The sequence below is a fragment of the Rhyacophila brunnea genome, unplaced genomic scaffold (assembly GCF_057557595.1).
Source record: "Rhyacophila brunnea isolate RB1 unplaced genomic scaffold, BYU_Rbru_1.0 scaffold_7, whole genome shotgun sequence".
Lineage (NCBI taxonomy): Eukaryota > Metazoa > Arthropoda > Insecta > Trichoptera > Rhyacophilidae > Rhyacophila > Rhyacophila brunnea.
Window position 1 is genome coordinate 16,371,793 of NW_028233339.1, and position 23,260 is coordinate 16,395,052.

General features: G+C 34.4%; 1 protein-coding gene across 6 annotated transcripts in view; it reads left to right on the forward strand.

Annotated features, from left to right (window-relative positions):
* LOC147064540 (phosphatase and actin regulator 2) overlaps positions 1-23,260 on the forward strand; it is a 588,368-nt gene that overhangs the window by 293,381 nt on the left and 271,727 nt on the right. For all 6 annotated transcript variants that reach the window (XM_085958439.1, XM_085958436.1, XM_085958433.1 and 3 more), the window contains one exon: positions 10,222-10,398. In XM_085958439.1, the coding sequence (XP_085814565.1) occupies positions 10,222-10,398 (177 nt within the window). The remainder of the gene's footprint in view (positions 1-10,221; positions 10,399-23,260) is intronic.

Sequence of the window (23,260 nt, forward strand, 5' to 3'; positions counted from 1 at the left end):
CCGAAATCGAAGATGGAAGCTCGGAAGCTACACACAAAATATCCCGATAAATAATGTGGATCAAGCGTGAATGAGGAATAAATATATTTTTTCTGGCGTACTTGTGAATCCCTCTCGGCTGCCTACAGATTACAATCGTTCTCGCGGAATAACAAGGCAACATATCCCGCATAGAAACATCGAATCGAATTTCCCGACATCCGACTATCTCAAAGGAAGAGGCGAAGTTCTCGATGTAGGATTTTTTCCCGTACAAATCGGGTGCAGCGAGGCCCGTAAATACATTGAGGAAAAGAAACATTTTATTTAGTATTATATATTTCGATGCTAGTCTATTATATAGCACGGCCGTAGGTGTAAGTATAATAGTATGTTACTAAACTTACGTAAATTGTGATATAATAATTGTATACGATTATTGTGATGATGAGACATACTTTCGTCGTTCTCCGTTTAGTTCAATGTTTTAATAGTGTTGTCCTTTTTATTTCAGTATTTTTTGCGACCCGCGTTTCACCTTTTGGCATCTTCAGACACTGCACTGTCGTAAGACTCGGAACATAATAGGAAAGCACTTAAATCAATTAGAGTTTAAATTCAAATTCCAGTAGATAGTATTCATTTTATTAAATTATACTAATAATAAAATGGAACTGTCTGTTTGTGATTTCGAAATATTTGACATTTGATTAGCGGTTTGACTATTTACCTAAGCAATTTAAAAAAAAAATCTTTCTGTTATCTCATAACTCAAAACTTACTGAACCGAATGGACCAATATTATTGAAACTTGCACAGTATAGAGGACACTTAGAAAAGTTCACGTTGAATAAAACAATAAATAATAGTATATTACATCATATTATAATATGACGAATTCTATAAGTTTTCTTGGCGTTTACTATTATACTAATTGTATTCAATATTCATTGACAGTGTTGATTAGGGATTCCAATCCCGGGATCCCGAGCTATTTTCGATACCTATGAATCCCGGGATTGATTAACATAATCCCGGGATTTCGGGATTGATTTTTTTATCAATTTTTATGGAAAATAAAATGAAAGCGAAAATATAACAGAAAAAATACTTTTAATAAAAAATAACTACATTAGAAATAAACTGAGTTTGAATGAAGTTTGATTTATACCCATGTGTAGGTTGCCGATTCATTTTATTTTTTCACATAAATTATTAAAATTGGAAAGATTGGAAAAAAAACAATACTTCGCACTTTTAACAAAGTAATTCCACCATGATATCATACGTTTTACGGCAGTTTCATATTTGTCTGACTAATTAGATTTATGAAGCGGAAAGGCCATAAGTACGCCATGATTATTTGCTTTACTATTTTAAATCTCGCTAATACATTCATTAAGTCTTTACTATCAGAAACAGCAATCTAATATTAAATTCACATTATTATTAAATTTGCGTATTTCCAAGATTGAACGTATACAATATTAACAATAAATGTCTTAAATAGTATAAATTATACTAGATTTATTTTTGACCGATTTTATCAATGTTATTTGTAAATATAAAAATTTTATATTAACAATGGAAAAAATGTCAATCCCGGGACCAGTCCCGGGATCCCGGGATTGTCAAATTGTAATCCCGAAATCCCGGGATCAGAATTTTGGCTCGGGATTGGATTTCCTAGTGTTGATACTCACTAAGCACTGCCTTTCTGTTTTTTGTATTGTTGAATTAATAGATATTGATTATGATGGTCATGGGTTGAGTATATTCAAACTGTGTGGAAAACTAAGTTGGTAACACAATATACCCAAGCAATGTTCGGTTATGTGTTACCAATTTAATTTTAATAATATTAGACACTTCTACAGACAAGCCTCTGGCTAGACTTGTTAGTTTATTAATAAGCGTTGCGCAAATTATTTGTATATTTTCTACAGCAAAATTATACGATCTCGAGTCATGCGGTCCAACAAAATTTAATTATATTGCAAAAATTAAAACGGTACAAATAGTCGAGGAGAAATTTAATATACGAAGTTGACTTACAAGGGCTGTAAACAGACATGCATATTTATGGCGTATATTTTATCCAAAGTAAACTTTTGTTTATACATTAAAATATTGAATGTTAATTTGTACGGTAACACTGTATGGTTTATTTTGATATAATTATCATCCATCTACGTTTTTATTTGTGTCCTTTAATCTTTTTCTGTCATTTCATGAATATGATATTTTCTTTTTTTGGTCTTGTCGAGTGGACCGGGCTAGACGACATCGGCGACTTATCATTCCATATTTCACTTTTGGTAAAACGCTAGGGATACACACAATGGCGCCGAAAAAAACATTTTACCTATATATAGACAACAGCCTAAATATATGAGAGTGAAGTAGAAAAAAAACGTTAGTAAGAAAAATAAACAAATGAGCGTTTCGCATTGCAAATTCATTATAGTAAACTACTCACTCGATTCCATCAATTATTAAATGTATCTAATTATCGTTAAAGGTGGAAACGAGCCCAATAGTCAATATCTTGGTACGGTGAAGTATTTATTTAAAATAGTACGATTACATCGTGATTATTTTATTATTTATGAGTGTCTTTCATGTCCGGGAATTAAAATCGAGCGATCTGAGTGATCTGACTGACGACTGTTCGCCGTACCCGGCGCGCTGTGTTTATTCCACATGCGGTCTGCTTTCTTAAAAAATTATCAACTTGGCACGTTTAGGCTGGTACTCAGTTACAATTTACAATACGTACAAATTAAAATAAAACATAAAAATATTACTAGATTGAAACCAACTCTTAGTTATAAGACAGCCAGAAGCTGGTCTAATCACCGAAGGAGCGTCAATTTAGTGGATGTCAGATGCAGATAAATTCTTAAACTTGATTTCGTTATGAATGGATGGTTTTTTTTATAAATATTATGTGATGCATTGGTACCATTTTATTTTGAATACGAAACATGGCCAAGACTACTATTATATAATATGTTGGTGTACCTTTAAAAGATCGGACTGTATTAATTATTGTACATATACCGGTAGCCAATCACACCAAGTCAATACTTATCACCTATTTAGAATGAAAAGTTTCAATGTTCCCAGCATACATTATAATATTTTTAATATCGCTTGCAATTCAACTACACTAAGTGGTGGAATAAAAACAACGGTGGCCTCGTAGTCCAATGTGTAAAGCACTAGCTTCTCAATCCTGGGGTTTTCTGTGATTGTTTTAATACATTACTGTAATAGGGTCTCGTTGCCTATTCTAATTATAAAAAAAACTGAACAAATATCACTCGTGTCAACAGTTTTTTTTTTCTTCGGTGTGTCTTCAGAAGTCTTCAGCTTGTTGAAATTGCATATTGTAATATAGTGGGCATTTAACGGTGATGTGATGTGTACACATTAGGTACACAATTAGTTTTAATGCATTTTTCAAGGTACGTGCTTAGCACTGTCGCGGCCTTTATTCGAATTCTATCTCTTTCTGCTGTCACATTTCTAAATAACATATTATTTCTCTGCATATCTCGACAAGGAGACGATGTTATGAGTAATGTATTTACTTTATACATGGCTGCTTACGTTTCCAATAATAATACTAACTCAGATCTCTTCAACCCGTATTTTCCGTACTGTCATGTTTCCCATTACATTATGTCTAATTTAGACCTAATTCTACAAGCTAACAATTATTTTTACAATTCTATCTAAACGTTAGTCGATACAAAAGTGCACGTGTGTAAACATTTTTTGACATTTAATTAATTTCCATATCGGTATACATTGGTATTAAATTAAATACAGTTTGGACAGTCCCAATGTGTATACATGTCAGCGCTTTAATCAAGACAATATTCCACAAGATTATGCGTCGCTCCTTCCGAAGTGACAGAATAAAAGTCCTGCTAACATGGTCACTCTTGCTTGTTTGTCAATGCGTTTGCACGAGTATTCCATCCGTGATGGAATAAAAACTCTTTTAAAATATTTTTATGAAAATGTAAAAATGAGCAAATATAATATGTCGGTCTGGACTAGGCTTTATGATTGAGTCCAAAAGATCGTGTACATAGTAGAGCCCCTTTAAGAAAAGCTATCCCGTTTAAGTACTTTTCAATAGTTTTTTTTTAAGGGGCCGTATTCTTTTTTGTGGTTTTTCAATTAACTACAACTCAATTAAAATCGTTGGGAACAAAGTAACCTAGTAACCTTTCAATCAAAAAATATATATATTTCATTTTCTAAATTACAGACAACAAGCAGACAGCCTAAGAGTGACTTTAGTTAACCTTGATACCGGACTCCGTAGATTGTTTAGTTTTTTGATTAAATCAGTGTTTCCCAAACGTACAACATCATATTGCCCGTCTAGATATATAGGTGCAACCGGCGTGCTCATATATTTTGAACATAATTACCGATTCGGGATGTGAATCTTCACCCGGACACAAATACGACTTTGTATATAATACACTAGTAAACTAATGCTTAAAATTGATCAAAATCCCGTTAACTAAGTAGAAAGCTGAAATTTGGCACGCATGGAGAAATTTACTTGTGTATCAATAATAGTTGGTGTTGCATAATTCATGCTGTTTTCGTGGTACGCAACAGTTTCTCAATCTTCCTGATTATGCTTATCATTAAAAAATCATAACTAATTAACTCCTACGATGGTCGCGCGGCTTAAGCGTCGGCCTATAGCGGCGTGGGTCCCAGGTTCGAATCTTGGGTCTGGCAAGTACACATATTGTTTTTTTCATTTTGGGTATGGGTCACAGTATGTAGGGGAGAGTGGGTCACAGTGGATCACTTTTTTTCTCAAGTCTTACAATTCCGAATTTTATGGCCAAATAATTAATCTATGAAATTAAATCATAATATGAGTATCTAATCTTCAAAGAAAAGGGCATTTATTGGCGAGTATTACCTAAACTTCCAAGATATAACCACTTTAAAAAAAATGGGAATGATCCACTGTGACCCGGGAATGGGTCACTTTGGATCAATACATGGGTGACAGTGAATCGACTAGGATACACTGGATCTATAAAAAAAATACAGTAAAATACAACAATTTCCATATTATTACTCATTTATTTGTACTCTTAGATAAGTACATAGTCTTTTATTACATATTCAGAACAGTTTTGTAATTTAAAAAAAATAATGTTAAGGTTTAATTTGCGATCAAAAATGAAATTAACGTAAATTTGTGTTGGAAAAATTAATGTCAAATGGATAGTTTGATACATATATTGTTTTCTCTTTGTGCCAGAAAACTTAGGTTTTGGTAAAATCATCAGTGCAACCGTGGCAATATCGGGCACATTTGGCTTAGTTTCTCATCCGTTCTTCAGTGTGAAGTCCGATACTACTGTCCAACAGCATCTTCTTGGCTACGTGCTAAAACTGTGAACTAACAAGCTCCTCCCATTTTTAATCGCACTCTGATTGAAGCGCCTTCCAGTTAGCCACGAGTTGTCCACGTGTTAAAACTGTGAACTAACAAGCTCCTCCCACTTTTAAACGCACTAGCGACTTCCGGTTATTGCCTAGATCTTCTTGTCGGACAGTAGTTTTCTTTACTCGATTGCGAGGCATTTTACCTACGAAAAAAGAACAGATTAGCTTCATGGGTTACACTGGATCAGCGATCCACTGTGACCCAAAACGAAATGATTCACTGTGGCCCATTGGCGGTTATGGTAAAAAAAATATAACAAAAAAAAAACTATTTAACTCAAAGACAAAACAACATAGTTAACAACGGATTAAAGACATAACAAGCGTAAAACAAAATATAAACATTTACATTTTTTATTCACTTAGAGACAAAACAAATTTTAAAACTACGTGAAAAAATAGTTTTGTTACTTACCTACTGACCGGAGTGTGACAGCACATCTTCCCGCTTTGATACCGCGTCAGCGACTAGTGCGGAGGAGAGGAGTATGGACGAGCGGTAACCACGCGTTCGTTTGTTTGCGTAAGCGTTATACAAATTGAGTTATAGTGAATAATCCACTGTACCCCGTGATTCACTGTGACCCACTCTCCCCTACCTACCTAATAAATTGAGCAAGTGGCTTACATCCATTTCTCGTAATCTGTTAATACAAACCTCCATTCTGTGGAGGCCCATACGATCTTATTAGTATCGGACATGGTCGAAAGAAATGAACGTTTTGCAAAATTAGCAAGTTTTAGAAGCTCTGTTGCAGTCCGCCCACTTTGTAAACCTCGCAATACCAGATGTTCTTGATTCACATTGACAAATGTGCCAAATTTCAGTTTTCTAATTTGATTAATATACCAAACATCTTCATTTACTAACCTTATGACATGACCCGGCTCACGGCTAGCTCAATAATGCTACCGGGCCGTCACTGAGGAGACTAGTGATGAACTAGGAGAGGTGGATCTCCTTTGTAGTATCACAACTTTTGAATTCCCAAATAAAACTCTCAGCTGGTGTGGTGCCGAATTTATTCGGGTTCCAGAGTTCACGGTCACACAATAAGGTTAACTGTCATTGTTCCCGTAATTAAATCTCATTAAAGTATCAGTAAACTATTTATTTGTTCACTATAGGATCTCTGTGAAATCTTTCACAAATTCCCAAAAAGTCACACCTAATTCAGAGAATGTATACGCAGATATTCTTTGGATATTTTTAATTCATGAAATATTTTCCCATAAGAAAGAAAATATAATTTATTCTTTGGTCACACAGTATTAGGTTTATAAAAAGAATAGAATTTATTTTATTGTTGTTTATAAAGTTTATTTATGTTTACAAACTTGTTTACAAAAGGTTTGCTTAATGTTTACAAATTTATTTACTAAAATTTGTTTTTATGTTTACAAATTTATTTACCAAAACTTGTTTTATAATTATGTTTACTTAATAAAGTTTCAAAAATTTATTTTATAATCCCGAAAAGATTTGTAAAATTTATTATTACAGACTGAGTTTATTAATTTGTTTTTATAAAACAAATCCGATCGCGTAATTTATCCCGATTACGTCACCTCGTATGATGAGTAATGAAAAATGAAATTACTCCGCGAGCGCGTCACTATCGACAGATACGTGGTATTCGTGCTACGTTTTAGCGGCCGACGTCACTACCGACAGATACGTGTTATTCGCGCTACGTTTTGCCCGCCGAAGGGGACTTACTGGTACGTATGAATCGCGAATGTACTGAGAACCGTGTCTCACAACTTGGCAGTGAGGACTGCTGCTTGTTGAAGATCGCCGGTGAAGAGTGTAGAAACTAATGAATTTTACGGAAAAATATGTCACCTTTTATACCCTCTGGATAGAGGTTTAACAGGAAACAGTCCGTAAGGGAAAGAAAATATATCCCTTTCTCTCATGAGATAAATTTACGTATATCTCCCGTTCTTGACAACTTTTTAATAGAGATATCTTCTAATTAAATCGGGTTAAATTTACTCTACCTTATTTTCACAAAATAAAGTTTCAATAGGGATGTTTTAAACACCCTCTAGAACAAGTTTCTCAATTGCGTTGTTACGGTGACGTAAGCAAAGTAGTTGATTTTATATGATTTTTCGTGTTCAAACGAAGGGGAAAGTTTCTAGCTTTCCAACGAGGTATCGGAATAGGCATTCGTGTACTAGATAAGGGGATGGCAGTCTTTAAATTTAAAACGTCAAAACGAAAGGTTGACACCCACGTACCAGTCCTTTCCACCACTCTTGGCCTTTTTAGGCCAATAGAATTTTACTAAGTTTTAATAAAACTATTTATTCCCGCAGAAAACGTTTCATTCGATATTTACCTTCCGGACGAATATTATTACGTAGAAACTCCATAATATTATACTTAACATTTCAACTTAAATATTTAAATGCTTAATCCTAACAAGATGTTAATTACAAGCGACTACAAATTTATTTAGTCTTTAATAGTGGCTTTTCCATAGTAATCTAAACGTAACCTTGAATCTATTTTTATCTGGCAACTCAACACAGCTGGGCCGTAAATTCGAGTCGAACAGAATTCAGCTAAAGTTCAAGGTCACACGTCAATTTGTATTTTTAGTTGCAGTATTTGATTCTTTTATTTACCCAAGACGCGATTAAGATTTATTATTGTTTATGGGTAGAAACCCATCTATACCAGAATCTTAAGTTTTTCCAATTCTTACTTTTACAATATTCATTATAGTCAGTGAGTTATAGTATTAACAAAATCTATAATTATAATTACGCGTCTATAAATATAGGTACGCGTTTACAGTATTTTTTAACGGTAGTTAGCTTCTATCTTGTATTGATAAAATTAGTATTAAAATTCTTTATTTACAATTATACAGTATATAAATTTATAAATATTCAATTTTCTTTTCCGATTTTCATACACTTCCATTATTGCTATAAAAGTTATTGAAGCATGTACTTGCTAAATTTTACGTAAACAATCTCTCCCATAACTTATTTTCTAAGTTTAATGGAGATTTCCCGGAAATTATTTCCAAATTAGATCGCGCCAAATCTACGCGACGTGTCATTTCGAGGCCTGTGGTCACAGCGTTCCAATTACACTTGAGCAGTCTCGATTCTCCGAGGCGAAATTTTTTACGTAAAATTTTTATTACATTTACAAAGAAAAGGTTAACAACATACATTTTACTTCCTATTACTAAACGATTACGCTACTGGTTACCTGTTCATGGTCTCTTTCGACCATTTCTTCCCTGCTTCTTCCATAGTTTAGAACTATGGGACTTATATATCCTGTCTGAACCGTGTCGTGAGGTTGTCGCAAGGCTATTGAGAAGTAGAATTGACTACAAGGCTAGATTTGTATAGTTATGTCGTTAAACCATACTCTGCCACAAACACTAACTGAAGGTCGGCGTTTCTGCTCGTGTCACTTACCCACTATGTACGCATGTATTTTTGAAGCGTTTGTGATCATAGTATTGTCATAGCGTGGCGATGTCTGACATTAAGTTGAAAACGGCTATCCATATCAATAATTCGATTTCTTTTTTTCGAGATGCAAATATATCACATTCAAAAAAGATTAACCGTCTTCCACTTTAAACTGTTCGCGTACACACAGTCTGGGAAAGACTGGTTTTAAATGTTGGTAGCAATATTATTACCTACCCTGTCTGTTTGGGAATCTTAATTGTTTCACACAGGGTTTCTTGGACATTGCTCAAAATATCAAATAATAATAGCATGGTTAATAATATATCGTAAAATCAAATCGGACCCAAAGATGACGCATGATGTTTATTACTTGAGGCGTCTGTTAAGATAGCCTGAAGCAAATACTTTTGACAGCTTTGATTGTTCACTGGAAAATCTTATTCACTTGATTGGTTTTATGATTATAAAAAATATATCATGGGGCATATAGTAATCATTTAGGAACGGTAATTCCCGTTGACTATTGAGATTATATTTTTATCACAGTGGAACCCAGATTTTACGTGCCAGGAATGCACGTTTTCCCGGTATTTGCGTGTATTTTCTGCAGTTTCGTCTCATTTTAGTGCACTCAGTTCCCTGTTTTACGTTTTTATTTCCCGCAATTAACGTCTGAAATATTCAAAATTCAATTAAATAAATGGTAGGTACCTACATAATCATTGACATGCATATTGAGGCGCAGACGCACGCATTCTTTTCGATTTATAAACTAGGTAAGTAGGTCAAATACATCAATTTATAATATTGACAGAGTTGAAATATACTTATATAAGTAAAAAATATGCGCCACACCGATTTCCATGCTTTTTATTAAAAAAAAAAAATACAATATCCCCACTTTTCAAGAATAATTAGTTAAACCAGAGTTTCTCTATCTTTTTGTCTTCCATCCCCGTTTAATGTATATATCAGTGGTCCGCCCCATAAAATTAGCCTGAAAGGGCTACATTGAAAATTTCATTTTTATTAAAATAATAGATATTTAAAATGTAACCATCACCATCCAAAACTAATAAAATGTCAAATACCTGCTTTTGAAAAAAATATTTATGTATATTTTACTATGTTTTATAGTATATACCTACTCATGACGTAACGTTAAGTAGTAATTTAAACCACCCATGATCACACATTATGCGTTTTGGAGAACATTGAAAGGTGATGTGTGTGTTTTTAAATGTGAAAAATCTGTACCTTATTTAATCGATTTCGTGATATCCCTTGTTCCAGGGGAAGAAGATGAGACTGAATCAGTGGGCATGGCGCCCACCAGCGGTGGAGTTGGCGGGGTGAATGTGATGGCTCCGGCGCAGGCGCAATACGCCCTGCAGCAACAACTGCATCAGCATCTGCAGTTACAGCAAATGGTCTACGCTGCCAACAATGCCCAGAACAACAACGTAATAGGTGAGTGATAATTTATTCATATTTCTTAGTTAACGAACATAATCGCTGTGTTAATTGTTTTCAGATAATCGACTTACTTATATAAATTTAATATTTCAACTCTCCACTTGATAAATTTACTGGACAAGTCGACAATAACGGTCAGCAATTTCCGATATAGAATCACCGTATTTATATAATAATTATATTATCTGAAAAAAAAAAATGTTACCATTGTCGTTTATGGGGCTCTAGAGTGTTGGTTATATTAATAGACATTTGTATGAGAAATGGTTGGGTATTTCAGAGATGAAAATAACATGTATAGATAATAATATATTGCCAGAGCGTGCTCGAACCCGCGACACACAGTTTCAGAGGCAGATAGACACTCGTCCGTAGTTAATATTATATTACCGCTTAACATCTGACCGAGGAAAATAATTTTACAAAGAATCATATTTTTGCAATAAGTACCCACTATTCGTGTACTTGGCAACGCATGGAAAGTAATCGATCTCCGTATAATACTTTTAGAAAAATAGTCAATATTGGGAGAAATGGAAATTGTTGAATTGGTTTTGGTACTGTACCTCGTTACAGTTGAAAGTTTGTTAATTAACGTAGCGTCCTCGCGTGTATCTACTGTCATCATCTGACATATTTTATTATGCCGCCTCTGGCAGTTGAACTTTTTACAAATAAATATCATTTACCTACTTTGTAACTAATAACTATTTATCTGTATAATCTTTTCATTCATTGAAGTTGTTTGACGTCACGTAAACTTTATACCTGCTTCACTGTGACGTTGTACTTCGCGGCAGACACCTCTGATAGTACATACATTGTACCAGTATATTATATTTTTTACTTTGTTACCTACCAGCACTCGAGTTCCCTCTTTCATTGTGGAGAGAATTATCGTCTCGCTGTAAAATTAAAGATAATCATATTTTTGATGTTAAGACGATACTTCAGTGAAACGGCAAATAATTTTCAACTATAGGCGCGACGAAATTTTGGATTCGCTGGCAGTCTGAGAGCGAATGTCGAGGTGTGAATACGTCAATTTGTTTCGTGATGGCGACGGGGGTATTAATTCTTAAATCGTGTAAAGATGACTAAAAACGTTACCGATTTACTTGAAAAAGAAAACGTGTCAATGAATAAATGGACGCATGTTGGATTTATATGGAAAATTATATTTTGTTCGGCATGCGTCATTTGCACCCGCGACCCGCAATCCGCGCATCGCCTAGCCACGATATTTTTAGACCATGCCTCAACTGAGGTATAGCCTTAACTACTTAAAACCGCCTTGTAAAAAATAAAATATTTTATCATATATCTGTGCAACCCACGTGCTTTAAATTTAATATTGTCTCTCATTGTGTCGATCCTTCCGGCAAATTTTTACCATTGTCAGCTGCTCTGGAAGGGATGATACTACGTCGGCGAATAGACACGATATGTCTTTCGTTTTTGCGTATCGTTGTATGTTGGCATTTCGTTATTTTTTTCGTATCATAATATACGTATTGTAACGCAACCCATTTTCATATCTAAATGGCAGTGCCAATCTCGTGCGAATAATTTATGCATACAATATTCAAATGGCAAAGTGCCGTACGTACGTATCGCCCACAGACTTCGCAAGACATTTTCCATTATGGCAACATTAAAACGTAATAAAAATTCCAGACAGTTTTTCCGACGCAGCCATATGTTTATCGTCAACGACAGCAAAGCATTTCGGAACATTTCGAAACATTTATAAATTACGTTTCTTCAGTTACTGATCCCTATATTCGTAATTCATTAGTGTATATGACGTATGAAACGAACAAACTGAAACATGAAAAGTATTTTTATAGCTGATATTTGAATTAATTTCGGGCCAATTTGGCGTACTGAAGAGAGTCGATAATATTGACGTTTTTTATGTCTATTTCACATATTCACAGTACATCAATTCAATTTATATATTATTGTAGGACTACAATGTAAAGTATTTTTGCTTAGATATATGAAACTACCTACTTGGTTGTGTTATTATACTATTAACCATGTCTTAAATATATTATACAGAATCAACATAATTTATTTCGACTATTGTGAAACGATTTTTTTATATATAGTCTAGACTAGAATAAAATGAAATTCAAGCCAAATATATTTTTAATGCATACAATAACAACACTCCATACAAAGTAAGACTACCTATACTCTTTGGAACAAAAAATCTTAATTAATTTATTTTATTTTGTTAACTGTCAATTCATGGTGGAACTGCACTGTATTGTTGTTTGATTTAATAAAACGCAATTTTGTAGTACTTATTCCACTTTAATAAATAAATTTGGACCGGTTTCGTCCGCCTCAGTCCCTCTAAAAAAACCCTCTAAAATGTCCGTCTGAGGCGGACGAAACCGGTCTTTGCTTTTTATTAAATCAAACAACAATCTTAATTAAGGCAGACAGCTGTACATAATATCGTCTCTGTTCTGGCAGAACACACTAACTGGAGAATACTAGTTTAGAGTAATTTGACTTTGAAGTTGTTAAAATGTTTGAAATAATGGTCTATCATGTGAGTTTATTAAGTAATCGTAAAAAGGATGACTATAAAATAAAGACTGTTTATTTATTAAGAAGGTTTCCAGACGGTAAAGTTTGAAATAAGGAACATTTTGGTACTAACTCAATATGTCATTTTTTCGAATTAGTGTCTTCTGCCAGAACAGTGACGATATATGGTTTGAAAATGTAATAAATTTGCTGTTAAGGAAAATGTAATGCTTCCCGAGTAGATCTTAATCATAATTATCAGCCGCAGTCTTTGATGCCGTATACATTCATACAGAATTATAAGTTTGGTAATCTAATGAGTTTTAGGATGACCGTGTGATGTTTAATGCCCTTATGTACCACCATATGACTGCATATTATGTGCAGCGAGCAACACGTGCGGGATTTTGCCTTTCCGTGAGCTCAACCATCATAACGTACAGTAAAAACAAAACAATGATTCGGCTCGTGGACTGTATGCGTACGAATACGTATACCGTAGTCAGCGCTACGAGTACATCGGCTGCTAGGTAATTAATAGCACTAGTAGGGGTCATCTGCACGCACACCATCGACCAACCGAATCATTGTTTTGTTTTAACTGTTCCCACTGTTGTCTGTCATCTTATAAATCGGTTACTTTTGTGGGCATGCATATTGATATGCCACATTACGATACCCTTAAGTTTTTCGATCCCTGTTACAATTAAGAACACTTTTTTCATAATATGCATTCGTGAGCACATAAGGCACAATGAAAAACATTTAAAGATACTATTCAGGTGTCCAAATATGCACCGTTGCAATTTGGTTCTGCGAGCAATCTCGTAATACCTACACACCTCCCCCATCTCAATACACATTTTGTTATCCGAGTTAGGTGTAGTTGTTTACCCGCTCGATTTGACTGGCATTGATGAAGACCGTTTTTAGGTCAGCAAAGCCAGACAATTTATATTTAAACTTACTTTGTGGCTTTCATTTGCAAGCTTAAGCATCCTGTCATGGAGGTATTTTAGGTATTTTGCGAAGACAACAATGTCTGAAAATTGTTGATGGCTGCGGTATTCGCCATTAATCTACTAAGAGTATGTTCCTAGTAGATACGAAATATTATTAAAAAAATGTACAATAATGATGACTATACTTACTTTTATGGTGCCACGCGTTAACTACTTGATTATTAAATATCCGTTAGGAATATAAAATCAGTTTGCAAAAAAACATTGTTTCTTTTCGCATAAAATAAATAATTTTTGTCTTCATGAATAAATTAAGGTCACTTTATGTAATATGGTCACGTTACATTCCGTTGTCGCCTTCCTGTGTTTTTAACACAACATAGCTTACTTTGGAACGAATGAAACAATGAAGTTCACGCCGACATATTTGTTATTTTAAACTAGCTGTTATACTCGTTATTCTCACTGGGAAGGTGCCGTGCTTATTATAGGTATTTATGGTCGTATTAATATAATCTCATAGTATACAAAATATCCATTTGGCTATCATGCAACACGAATGTGAAACGAACTTTGCTACTTACTATCAATGTCAGCCAGCTCTTCCTAGCGATGCGGGTATGCGGGTAATTAATTCTATTTCGTCCTGACCCTTGTGGCTGACGATCATGATCTCTTTGGAATTCTGACAAATCTTGGATTAGATTTCTCCACCCTTTTCCGTCACCTGCAAGCCTCACGGCGTTTGTCATAATATGCTCTTTTTACTGGTTACATGTAATTGTACGTAACACATTTCACCGTGGCAAAGTTGTGTGTGACGAGAGTGTTTTCTCCAATTTTATTAGATTCAATATGAACATAATTCAATTTTCATAGCTGATTTTGACAAAATTCATGAATTCAAGAATGAAAACCTAACGTAACCTAACAAGTTTGTTTCCTGCTGGTTACCTATACAGTGAAAACCGACAAGAACCGTGTTTTATTAGTCATGATTTATTTTTATGTCAGTAGGTACTATACGACCCAAAGAGGTTGGACGGTCTTTAATATACGGCCATATATTTCCGAGACAACATTTCACGGTGAAGTGTGATACGGCGAACTGCATACGTACAAGTTTCCAGACACGCTTTTTACTTAGCGATCTGGCCAAAATAATCAACATGTCGAGATTTTCAGGGCCTCTGTGAATGGTGTCTGCCTGAAAACTCACATAATTTCTTAACATTCACACGATATATGTTATAGTTATTCAATGTTACTGAGATAACTGAAATATAGTCCCATCAATAAAAGCTAAAATATATAATACATTATAGTTATTAAGACGAATTATATTCATCATTGGCAATGGCGACCATTATTACTCTATGCAATTGATAGTGTTACGTGGAACGAATGTATACAGTTATATTTCCAAATGCCATATTAATTGTGTATTCGAGGCAGCCTCTTTGGATGCAATTTCCGTAACCCTGCTCTGATGACGTGATGTCACTGCACCGATGCTGTCTTATGCAAAGCTGGTAGTTATTTTTCTTGCCTTTGCTTGTCTACTTAGCATACAAAACGTCTTGTATAAAATATATGAGTAAGAAGAGTAAGTAAAATTCTGTCAAGAATAAGAAACATTACACAATCCACTCTTCTTAAAAATATATTTAATAACTTTGGTCACAAAAGTTAAATGGTGTATTAAATAAGTGTGCAGAGGAAAACAACGTAATCCAAAGGAGCCTTTTTTTACAATTTAAAATTTATTCTGATAGTGAATAACAGGCCAAGATGTGGGAAGATGTCATTCGATCGGTACTAATTTACGTTTCTTAGTTTTTTTTCTATTATCATTATTAAGGTTAGCGTTTAATTGGAATTTGATAATTATACTTACCAAAATGTTGAAAAAACCCTTCTTCTTATATAGAGATGAAGCCTAAATGTATTAAATTTAAGCAAACAAGAACCTTTGGTCTACTGGTAATTAAGTTAGCTATAAGTGAATTCACTTTGCAGGTTCATTTGAAGAGAAATTCACACTTCTAGTATGAAAATCCACTATAATGTCAGATTCACCTTATTAGTGAATTACATATTTTCTATGTGTAAATATTGCCAAAATAAGCTTTTAATAATAATTTAATATCTATCTAGGCCCTAGATCATAGGGCCTAAATTATTTGATACTTACCTATATATTTCATATTATTCTGTTGAATAATGAAGATTTCCCATGAAAGTTTAATTTTTTTCGAATTATATAAATTCGTTATCACAAAATACATTTTTTACCCAAAAAAGAACGAATTGTGGTTGTGACCGATTATACAATATCATGGCTAAATTTTAATATTCCACTAAATCTATGATTATTTTGTAAGACCTGGGGAGTATAATATTCAGCAGTGTGGTTTTGTAATTTCTGATATAGAACGCTTCAAATATGGACATATCAAAGCAGGTTGCTCGCATTGTGAGGCCGCCGCAGGACTTCCAATCTGCGATGTAAACAAGCAGCGTTCTCTTCGTACTTACTTTCGAAAGAGGTGAGCTGTAAGTTGACGCTGAACATTCCAAATCATGTCTATCCTACATTTAATTTCATAAACAATGTTCTTTGGATCCATATCCAAAGCGGTTTTAATATTGTATATGGTTATCAAATAAGAGTTATTATATATATTTTTTAATTTAACTCTTAATAAGTTGATTGTGTCACGAGCTGTGTGGCATGTTGCACCACCTCGTTGGAACCACAAGTTGTCCAGATCAAAAATCATCTAATTCATGCCAGAAAAAATCAGTAATCACTAATCAGTAATAATGTTTCTGTACTGTTCTGGCATTCTCATTTTCGTTTTCAAAAAACTACGGTCCAATTACACCTCCAAACCACATCAAACTGTTAATTTTTGTGGAAGTAAAGGTGTTTCAAGAATAGCATGTGGGTTTTCATTACTTCAAATGCGACAATTGTGCTTATTTACTTAGTCTTATTTAGCCATTTAACCAAGAATGGGCTTCATCGCTGAAGATGATTTTTTCATGAAATAATGATAATGTTTCAAGTCACTCTAAAGCCCAATCGACGAAATTTTGACGGTCATTCGGTTTAAGTTCTTGTGTGAACTGTACATATTATATTATATGCTTTCAAATGCAAATCTTTATGCAGAATATTCCACGTAGTGTCATAAGATAGACTAAGTTCTCGATAACGACGCGTAATTGATTGTTCTAGATTTTCATCCACATTTTGATTCACAACATCGATATTTTCAGCAGTATGTTTACCTTTTTGACGGGTTGGATTCTTAACATCACCATTTGACTCGAATTTATAATTAAATTACGAGTCTGTATGTCGATTATTTTGACCATAAATTTGTAATGTCCGAAACGTAGCGCGAATAGATTCATTATTGTTTTAATAAAATTTAACAGTTTGTATACGCTGTCCAAACTGTGTATCTTTCTATGATGATTTGTCAAACAAAACTGAACACAAATGTACCTACTTTAAAAAAATCGGTAATACTAATTTGATAACCCTATTAATGTTACATTCGCTACACCGATTCATATTTTATTTCTGTTTAGGTATTTTGTAGTTCTCCCCGTGTTTAAGTAGATTATTAGGTACGAAGTATATTTAAATGCATAATGTATATATAATGTAAGAAAGACTTTTATGAACAACTAGTGATTTTCTTAAAATCAGTACATCATGTAGATTTTACGAATACACGAATTCTCTTATGTTTATATTTATTATTCATCTTGTATATACAGTTGCGATGGTGCAAATGTTACATGCAATGTTATTGATGTCTTAGATTATGTTTCACGTTAACAGATGTTATTTTGGTTATCTGTTATATGTACTATACCATACTCTCTTACGCTATTGTAGTAAAAATACGGACTATCACGGAGTAAGCTTAGTTTATCCTAACATATTTTATAACGTAGTGTTCAAACACTGCTACATCACACCCAGTGTTCACCGCAAGGATTTGTCCTAGAAGCTCAGTGTATGGTTGATTTGAGCTTTCGTAAGGGACCATTCACCACTACTGTAAAGCAACACCGCCAGGACGTAATCGGTATTGGTTTTAATCGAGTGCAATGATTGTTGGCAGCTCTGTGATGAATCTGTTTAATAATTGTGTATTTGACTACCTAACCTTCTAATGACGGTTTATATACTAAAACTGTTGTTGACAGTGCGTAGAATTTTGCCACTAGGTTAGGAGATCTAACCACAATCAAATAATATAGCTGTGTAGTATGTTTGTGCTAAGCGTCTATTGTTTAGTTTTTAGTATGGTACGAGGGCTGTATGATAAGTCAGGTAAAATTCTATGAAATGAAATCACGATTGAAAATCTCACATAATATAGTATGTCAAGTAGGTATCATCTGTTACTAGGCTATATTAACATTTTCAGCCAGATTTGTCAGGTTTTATTAGGCATGTTTTGAGATGTTAAGGCGTAATCCAAATGAATTTCTGCATCGATTTATAGCTGTGGACAAAACATGGATCCATCACTATTATAGCGAAAATCAATGATCAGTGGAAAAAGTGCGTTTCTCCTGGTTAATCGGCACCGAAGAAGGGAACAGTGGTTACGTCGGCTGTAAAGGTTATGGCGACAGTTTTTTGGGATGCACGCGGTATAATCCAAATCGACTACCTTATAATGGTAAAAACGATCACTGGAGAATATTCCTGCAATTTATTGGACCGTTTCAACGACGCTTTGAAGGGAAAACGATCGCATTTTGCGAAGAAAAAAGTTCTCTTCCACCAAGACAATGAACAGATGCACACGTGTGTCGTTTCCATGGTAAACTTGCATGAATTTAAGTATGAGTTGTTTCCTCATCCATCATATTCTCCAGATTTAGCCCCCTGTGACTATTTCATATTTCTAGATCCAAAAAAATGGGTCGGCTGAAAAAGTTTTGGCATTACCGACGAGGTCATCAATGAAAAAAAAACGCATATTTTGAAGGGTTAGAAAAATCGTATTTTTTGAAAGGCATCACAAAATTGACTTAAAAAAAGCCTAGATTGTATCAAGCTAAAAGGGGTCAACGTTGAAAAATAAAATGAATTTTTGCCTAAAAAACATTCCTTGTTTCATTTTTACCAGACTTATCATACTGCCCTCGCATGTTCCATAGTTTCAATTATTTTGTTTATGACAGCGACCTGTTATGCTGTTACAATGTTGACATTCTTGCATAGAAGAATTCATAAAATGATTTGTAAAGGTCTTTTGTTGGTGGGTCGCCGTCGCGAATAGTCGTCCACTGACTGATGTGGAGAATTCTTAAAAATAGAGCATTGAAATGCGCAGCATTACTAATTCCTGTCACTGCCACTTGTGATCCCTTTGACATTGCCGTTTTATTTTATTTTCACGAGGCAAATTGATGACAATGTTTGCAATTTATCACACTCTTAAATTGACAGTTAGCGATTAGTGATTCTTTTTACATTTCCACATTAATCGTCTTATAGTCTTAATATGAAGAGTTACTTATTTTCGCTGTTGCAAATGTTTGTTTTTGCCATTCGTTCTGCATGTAAATAAAATAATATCTCAAGTAAAATAATATCATCTATGTTATTAATAATTCCATCACTCCATTGGCAAATTGTGCTATTTTTTTTACTATCCTAATAGTTTTGACGACTTAATATTTATTGATTTGGTAGATTTATATTTATCTCTATATATATAAAAATCTCGTGTCACGATGTTTGTGGTCGAACTCCTCCGAAATGGCTCGACCGATTTTTATGAATTTTTTTATGTTTTTATGTTTTTTTATGTTTCTCATACCTAACAAATAGGTCAACAAGTATATTTCATACCGCTAGGTGATTAGGGTATCTCTATCCAGAAAATTTTTCTTTTATTTTTTTGACAATTTTTTTTTTTGTATTTTTTTTTATTATTTGGCATAATAAAATACCTATAACCTCAAATTTTCACTTTCCTACCCCCATCCTCCCATTTTTTAATCGCGATTTTATTATTTTTGTATGAACAAATTTAACCGTCGTTCGTATTTCAAACAGAACGAAATTATTTATGTTGTTGAATGACAGATGGCACTACGTCCGAGAAGAATTTAAGAGAAGCGTCGCGTCATTTTGACATTTCATTCGGCAAATCACAACGCAGTGCATGCAAAATTTTGTACGATTTATTTTAATTTATCTATTTTTATGTGCGTGTATTACAGTGCACAATGCCAGCAAGACGCAAGGGGGGCCATTTGGGCCGTCGAACAAATAAAGCAACAAACATGCGAAATAGTAGAGTGGAAAGAACAGACGAACAAATCCAACAAGATAACAAAAACGTGCGTGTAAGCATGTCGCAATTGCGTGCATCTCAATCACAAAAGGCACGAGCTGAACGAAATCAACAACGACAATTGGAACGGAGCCAAGCGCGCCGGTTCGTAGTTAACACACGCAGAGCAAATGACCGACAACGCCAACAAGTACATCGAACATTTACATCCGCTTCGTTCCTTCGTCTCGCATTCGAGTACGAGCCAGATATTGAATATTCCGCTCATCCGAAAGTGCTGATTGGTGCTATGGACAAAGAATGTCCCCATTGTCATGCGCTCAAATTCAAACATGAGTCAGCCGGGATGTGTTGCGCATCAGGAAAAGTGCAACCACCAGAAATTGAGATACCACCAGAACCATTGAACGGCTTGCTCATCGGCACGGTTCCAGATTCAAACCTGTTCCTGAAGTCCATTCGCACATTCAATTCATGCTTCCAAATGACTTCGTTCGGAGCAACAGAAATAGTTCACAATACTGCGGCATATGTTCAACAATTCCATTCTACGTTCAAAATCAAAGGTCAAGTATACCACAAAGTAGGCTCATTGCTGCTAATGCCAAACGAACCACAAAATTTTATACAAATCTACTTCATGGGCGCGGCGGTGAGGACATCAATCATGTGGATGCACGTTGCGGCTTCAATAGCCTCAATTCGCCTAATGCCAGGCGCATCGTCGGTGAACTGGACGCCCTGTTGAATGAGCACAATGAATTATTGAAATTCTTCAAAGCACACATGCACGAATTGCAAAGTGACAATCACGCTATTGTCATCAATCCTGATAAAACACCAGCTGGAGAGCACGTACGTCGATTCAATGCGACTGTTGTTGACGACATTGCTGGAATCATGGTTGGCGACCGCACATCGACGCGAGAAATCGTGATTCTAAGAAGAAACAATAATCTGGAGTTCATCGCTGACACACACCGTTCATACGACGCTCTCCAATATCCTCTAATTTTCTGGAAGGGACAAGACAGATATTGCATGAACATTAAACAACGAGATCCTGTCACAGGTAATTCATTCATTATGAACATCATTACTCATTTTGAATTGAGAAAATGAATGGTTGATGTTTTTTTGTTTTTATCGGCGGTCATCGTCTACAGTGCTCTATTCCTCTTTCTGTCATAGATCCCACACACTTACGATACGTTCGTTACTTTTTATTTAACAACCAAAATATTCACTAGAAATAATTTATATGGCAGAACAACGTTTGCCTGGTCAGCTAGTAGTATTATATATTTTTATTGTATGAAACTGATCGTAGGGGCATTATCTTCTGCATATTTATTTATGTGTGGTTGATTAACTATGATCGTCTAATAAATACATCACAATTAACGAAGAAACATCGTTTTTAAATATTGCCAATGGTATTAATATCTTAATTTTTAATGAACGCAATTATATACATTATACAATATTGTCTATTTTCAGTCGATGTCATTTGTCTCTTGTAGAATAAATGCCAAATTGTTTATTTAATTACTCTACGCAAATATCTCATTAAACGGCTGGGAGTCATTATTTCAGAAATGTCATAAAAATGTTATTATTATTATAAATCCGCTTCAATGCGGGATTCCATTTACTGCTAAAATGTTTACAATCTAGATGTGTATTAAATGTACCTATTCAGTATACTTATTGTTTACTTTATAACAGTGCCGTTCGTGATATTACTGTTAATTTTGATACAATTTTATTATATTAGCTAGTTCTGTAATGTATGCGTAGGCTGCCATTGAGGATAGGCAACAATGTTTATAAAGCTAATATAATAATTCGTGGTTGTGTCAAAAAAATGTCATGGAATATTTTTGCATTGTAGGTACAAGCAGAAAAAGTTACCACCTAAATCACATGAAACGAATCAGCTTTATGAAAAACTGCAACTGTGATGTTTGTTCTTCTACAAGACTACTTCTAATATTATCATTATTACTTAAATAACATAAAATTACACATTTTTTCAAATGCGGTGTTCGTTCACGACAAGCACTGATATCGCACAACTCTTGATGGCATCAAAACACGTGACGACTTTGCGCCTTCAAAATCGGCTAATTCTTGTTTTTGCTGAACTGGCAGGTCAGCAATGACAGGAGAGCAAAACAAAAATTTTGATTTTTATTTAATGACTCAGTCATAGAACATATATTTTTTAACAATTCAGAATATACCAACCACCTATTCTGGAATTGTTTCCCTGTTTATGCTTGTCTACTTTATACCTTTGAACAAAAAAATACACACCGGGCTTTTTGAAGGCGTAAGGACTATAAATTCATTCCCACAGGTGTAGTGGAAATATATTTTTTTGAATAATTTACCCCATTTAAGTATTGCTTTACGTCCCTTAGGAGGACAATTGCCCCTACTTAGGGAATTACTGGTGGTACTGATACAAAAAGAGTGTCGGAAGTTAAACCCCTCTTATAATTTTCGTGCTATATTCATATACGTGAATGTGCATAATCATATTGTTCAGTTCTATGTTTTGGCTTTCTGGAACTATGTAGTGTAGGTATCTACTAAATAAATCTTCGTAATATTAATTTAGCACGCCATTGTTTAAAGTTTCCCGTTGAATCGAGTAGCGTTTACTTTATTATTCTCGCAGTCGCCTAAGAAGCCTTCCTTTGTTTCCGTTACTACGGCCGTTCGATTGACAGTTTATGGCGTAGAGCCTCTACGTATGCACTGCCCGATCAATAGCTACGGCCAAAGAGCGGCTTATACGCTTTTATTGTGCAAAACAGGTTTTGTCATTTCACGATTATATAATAATATGTTTATTTAAACCCGAATCCAGTTAGTATTTACTTGGTCGAATGTAATTTGACAAAAAGGATATTTTAAGTTATATATACTACAGATTGATTTATTACTTTTACCATTATCAAGACTAAAGCAGTTTGGTGAACAATTTATTTATGCTATTAT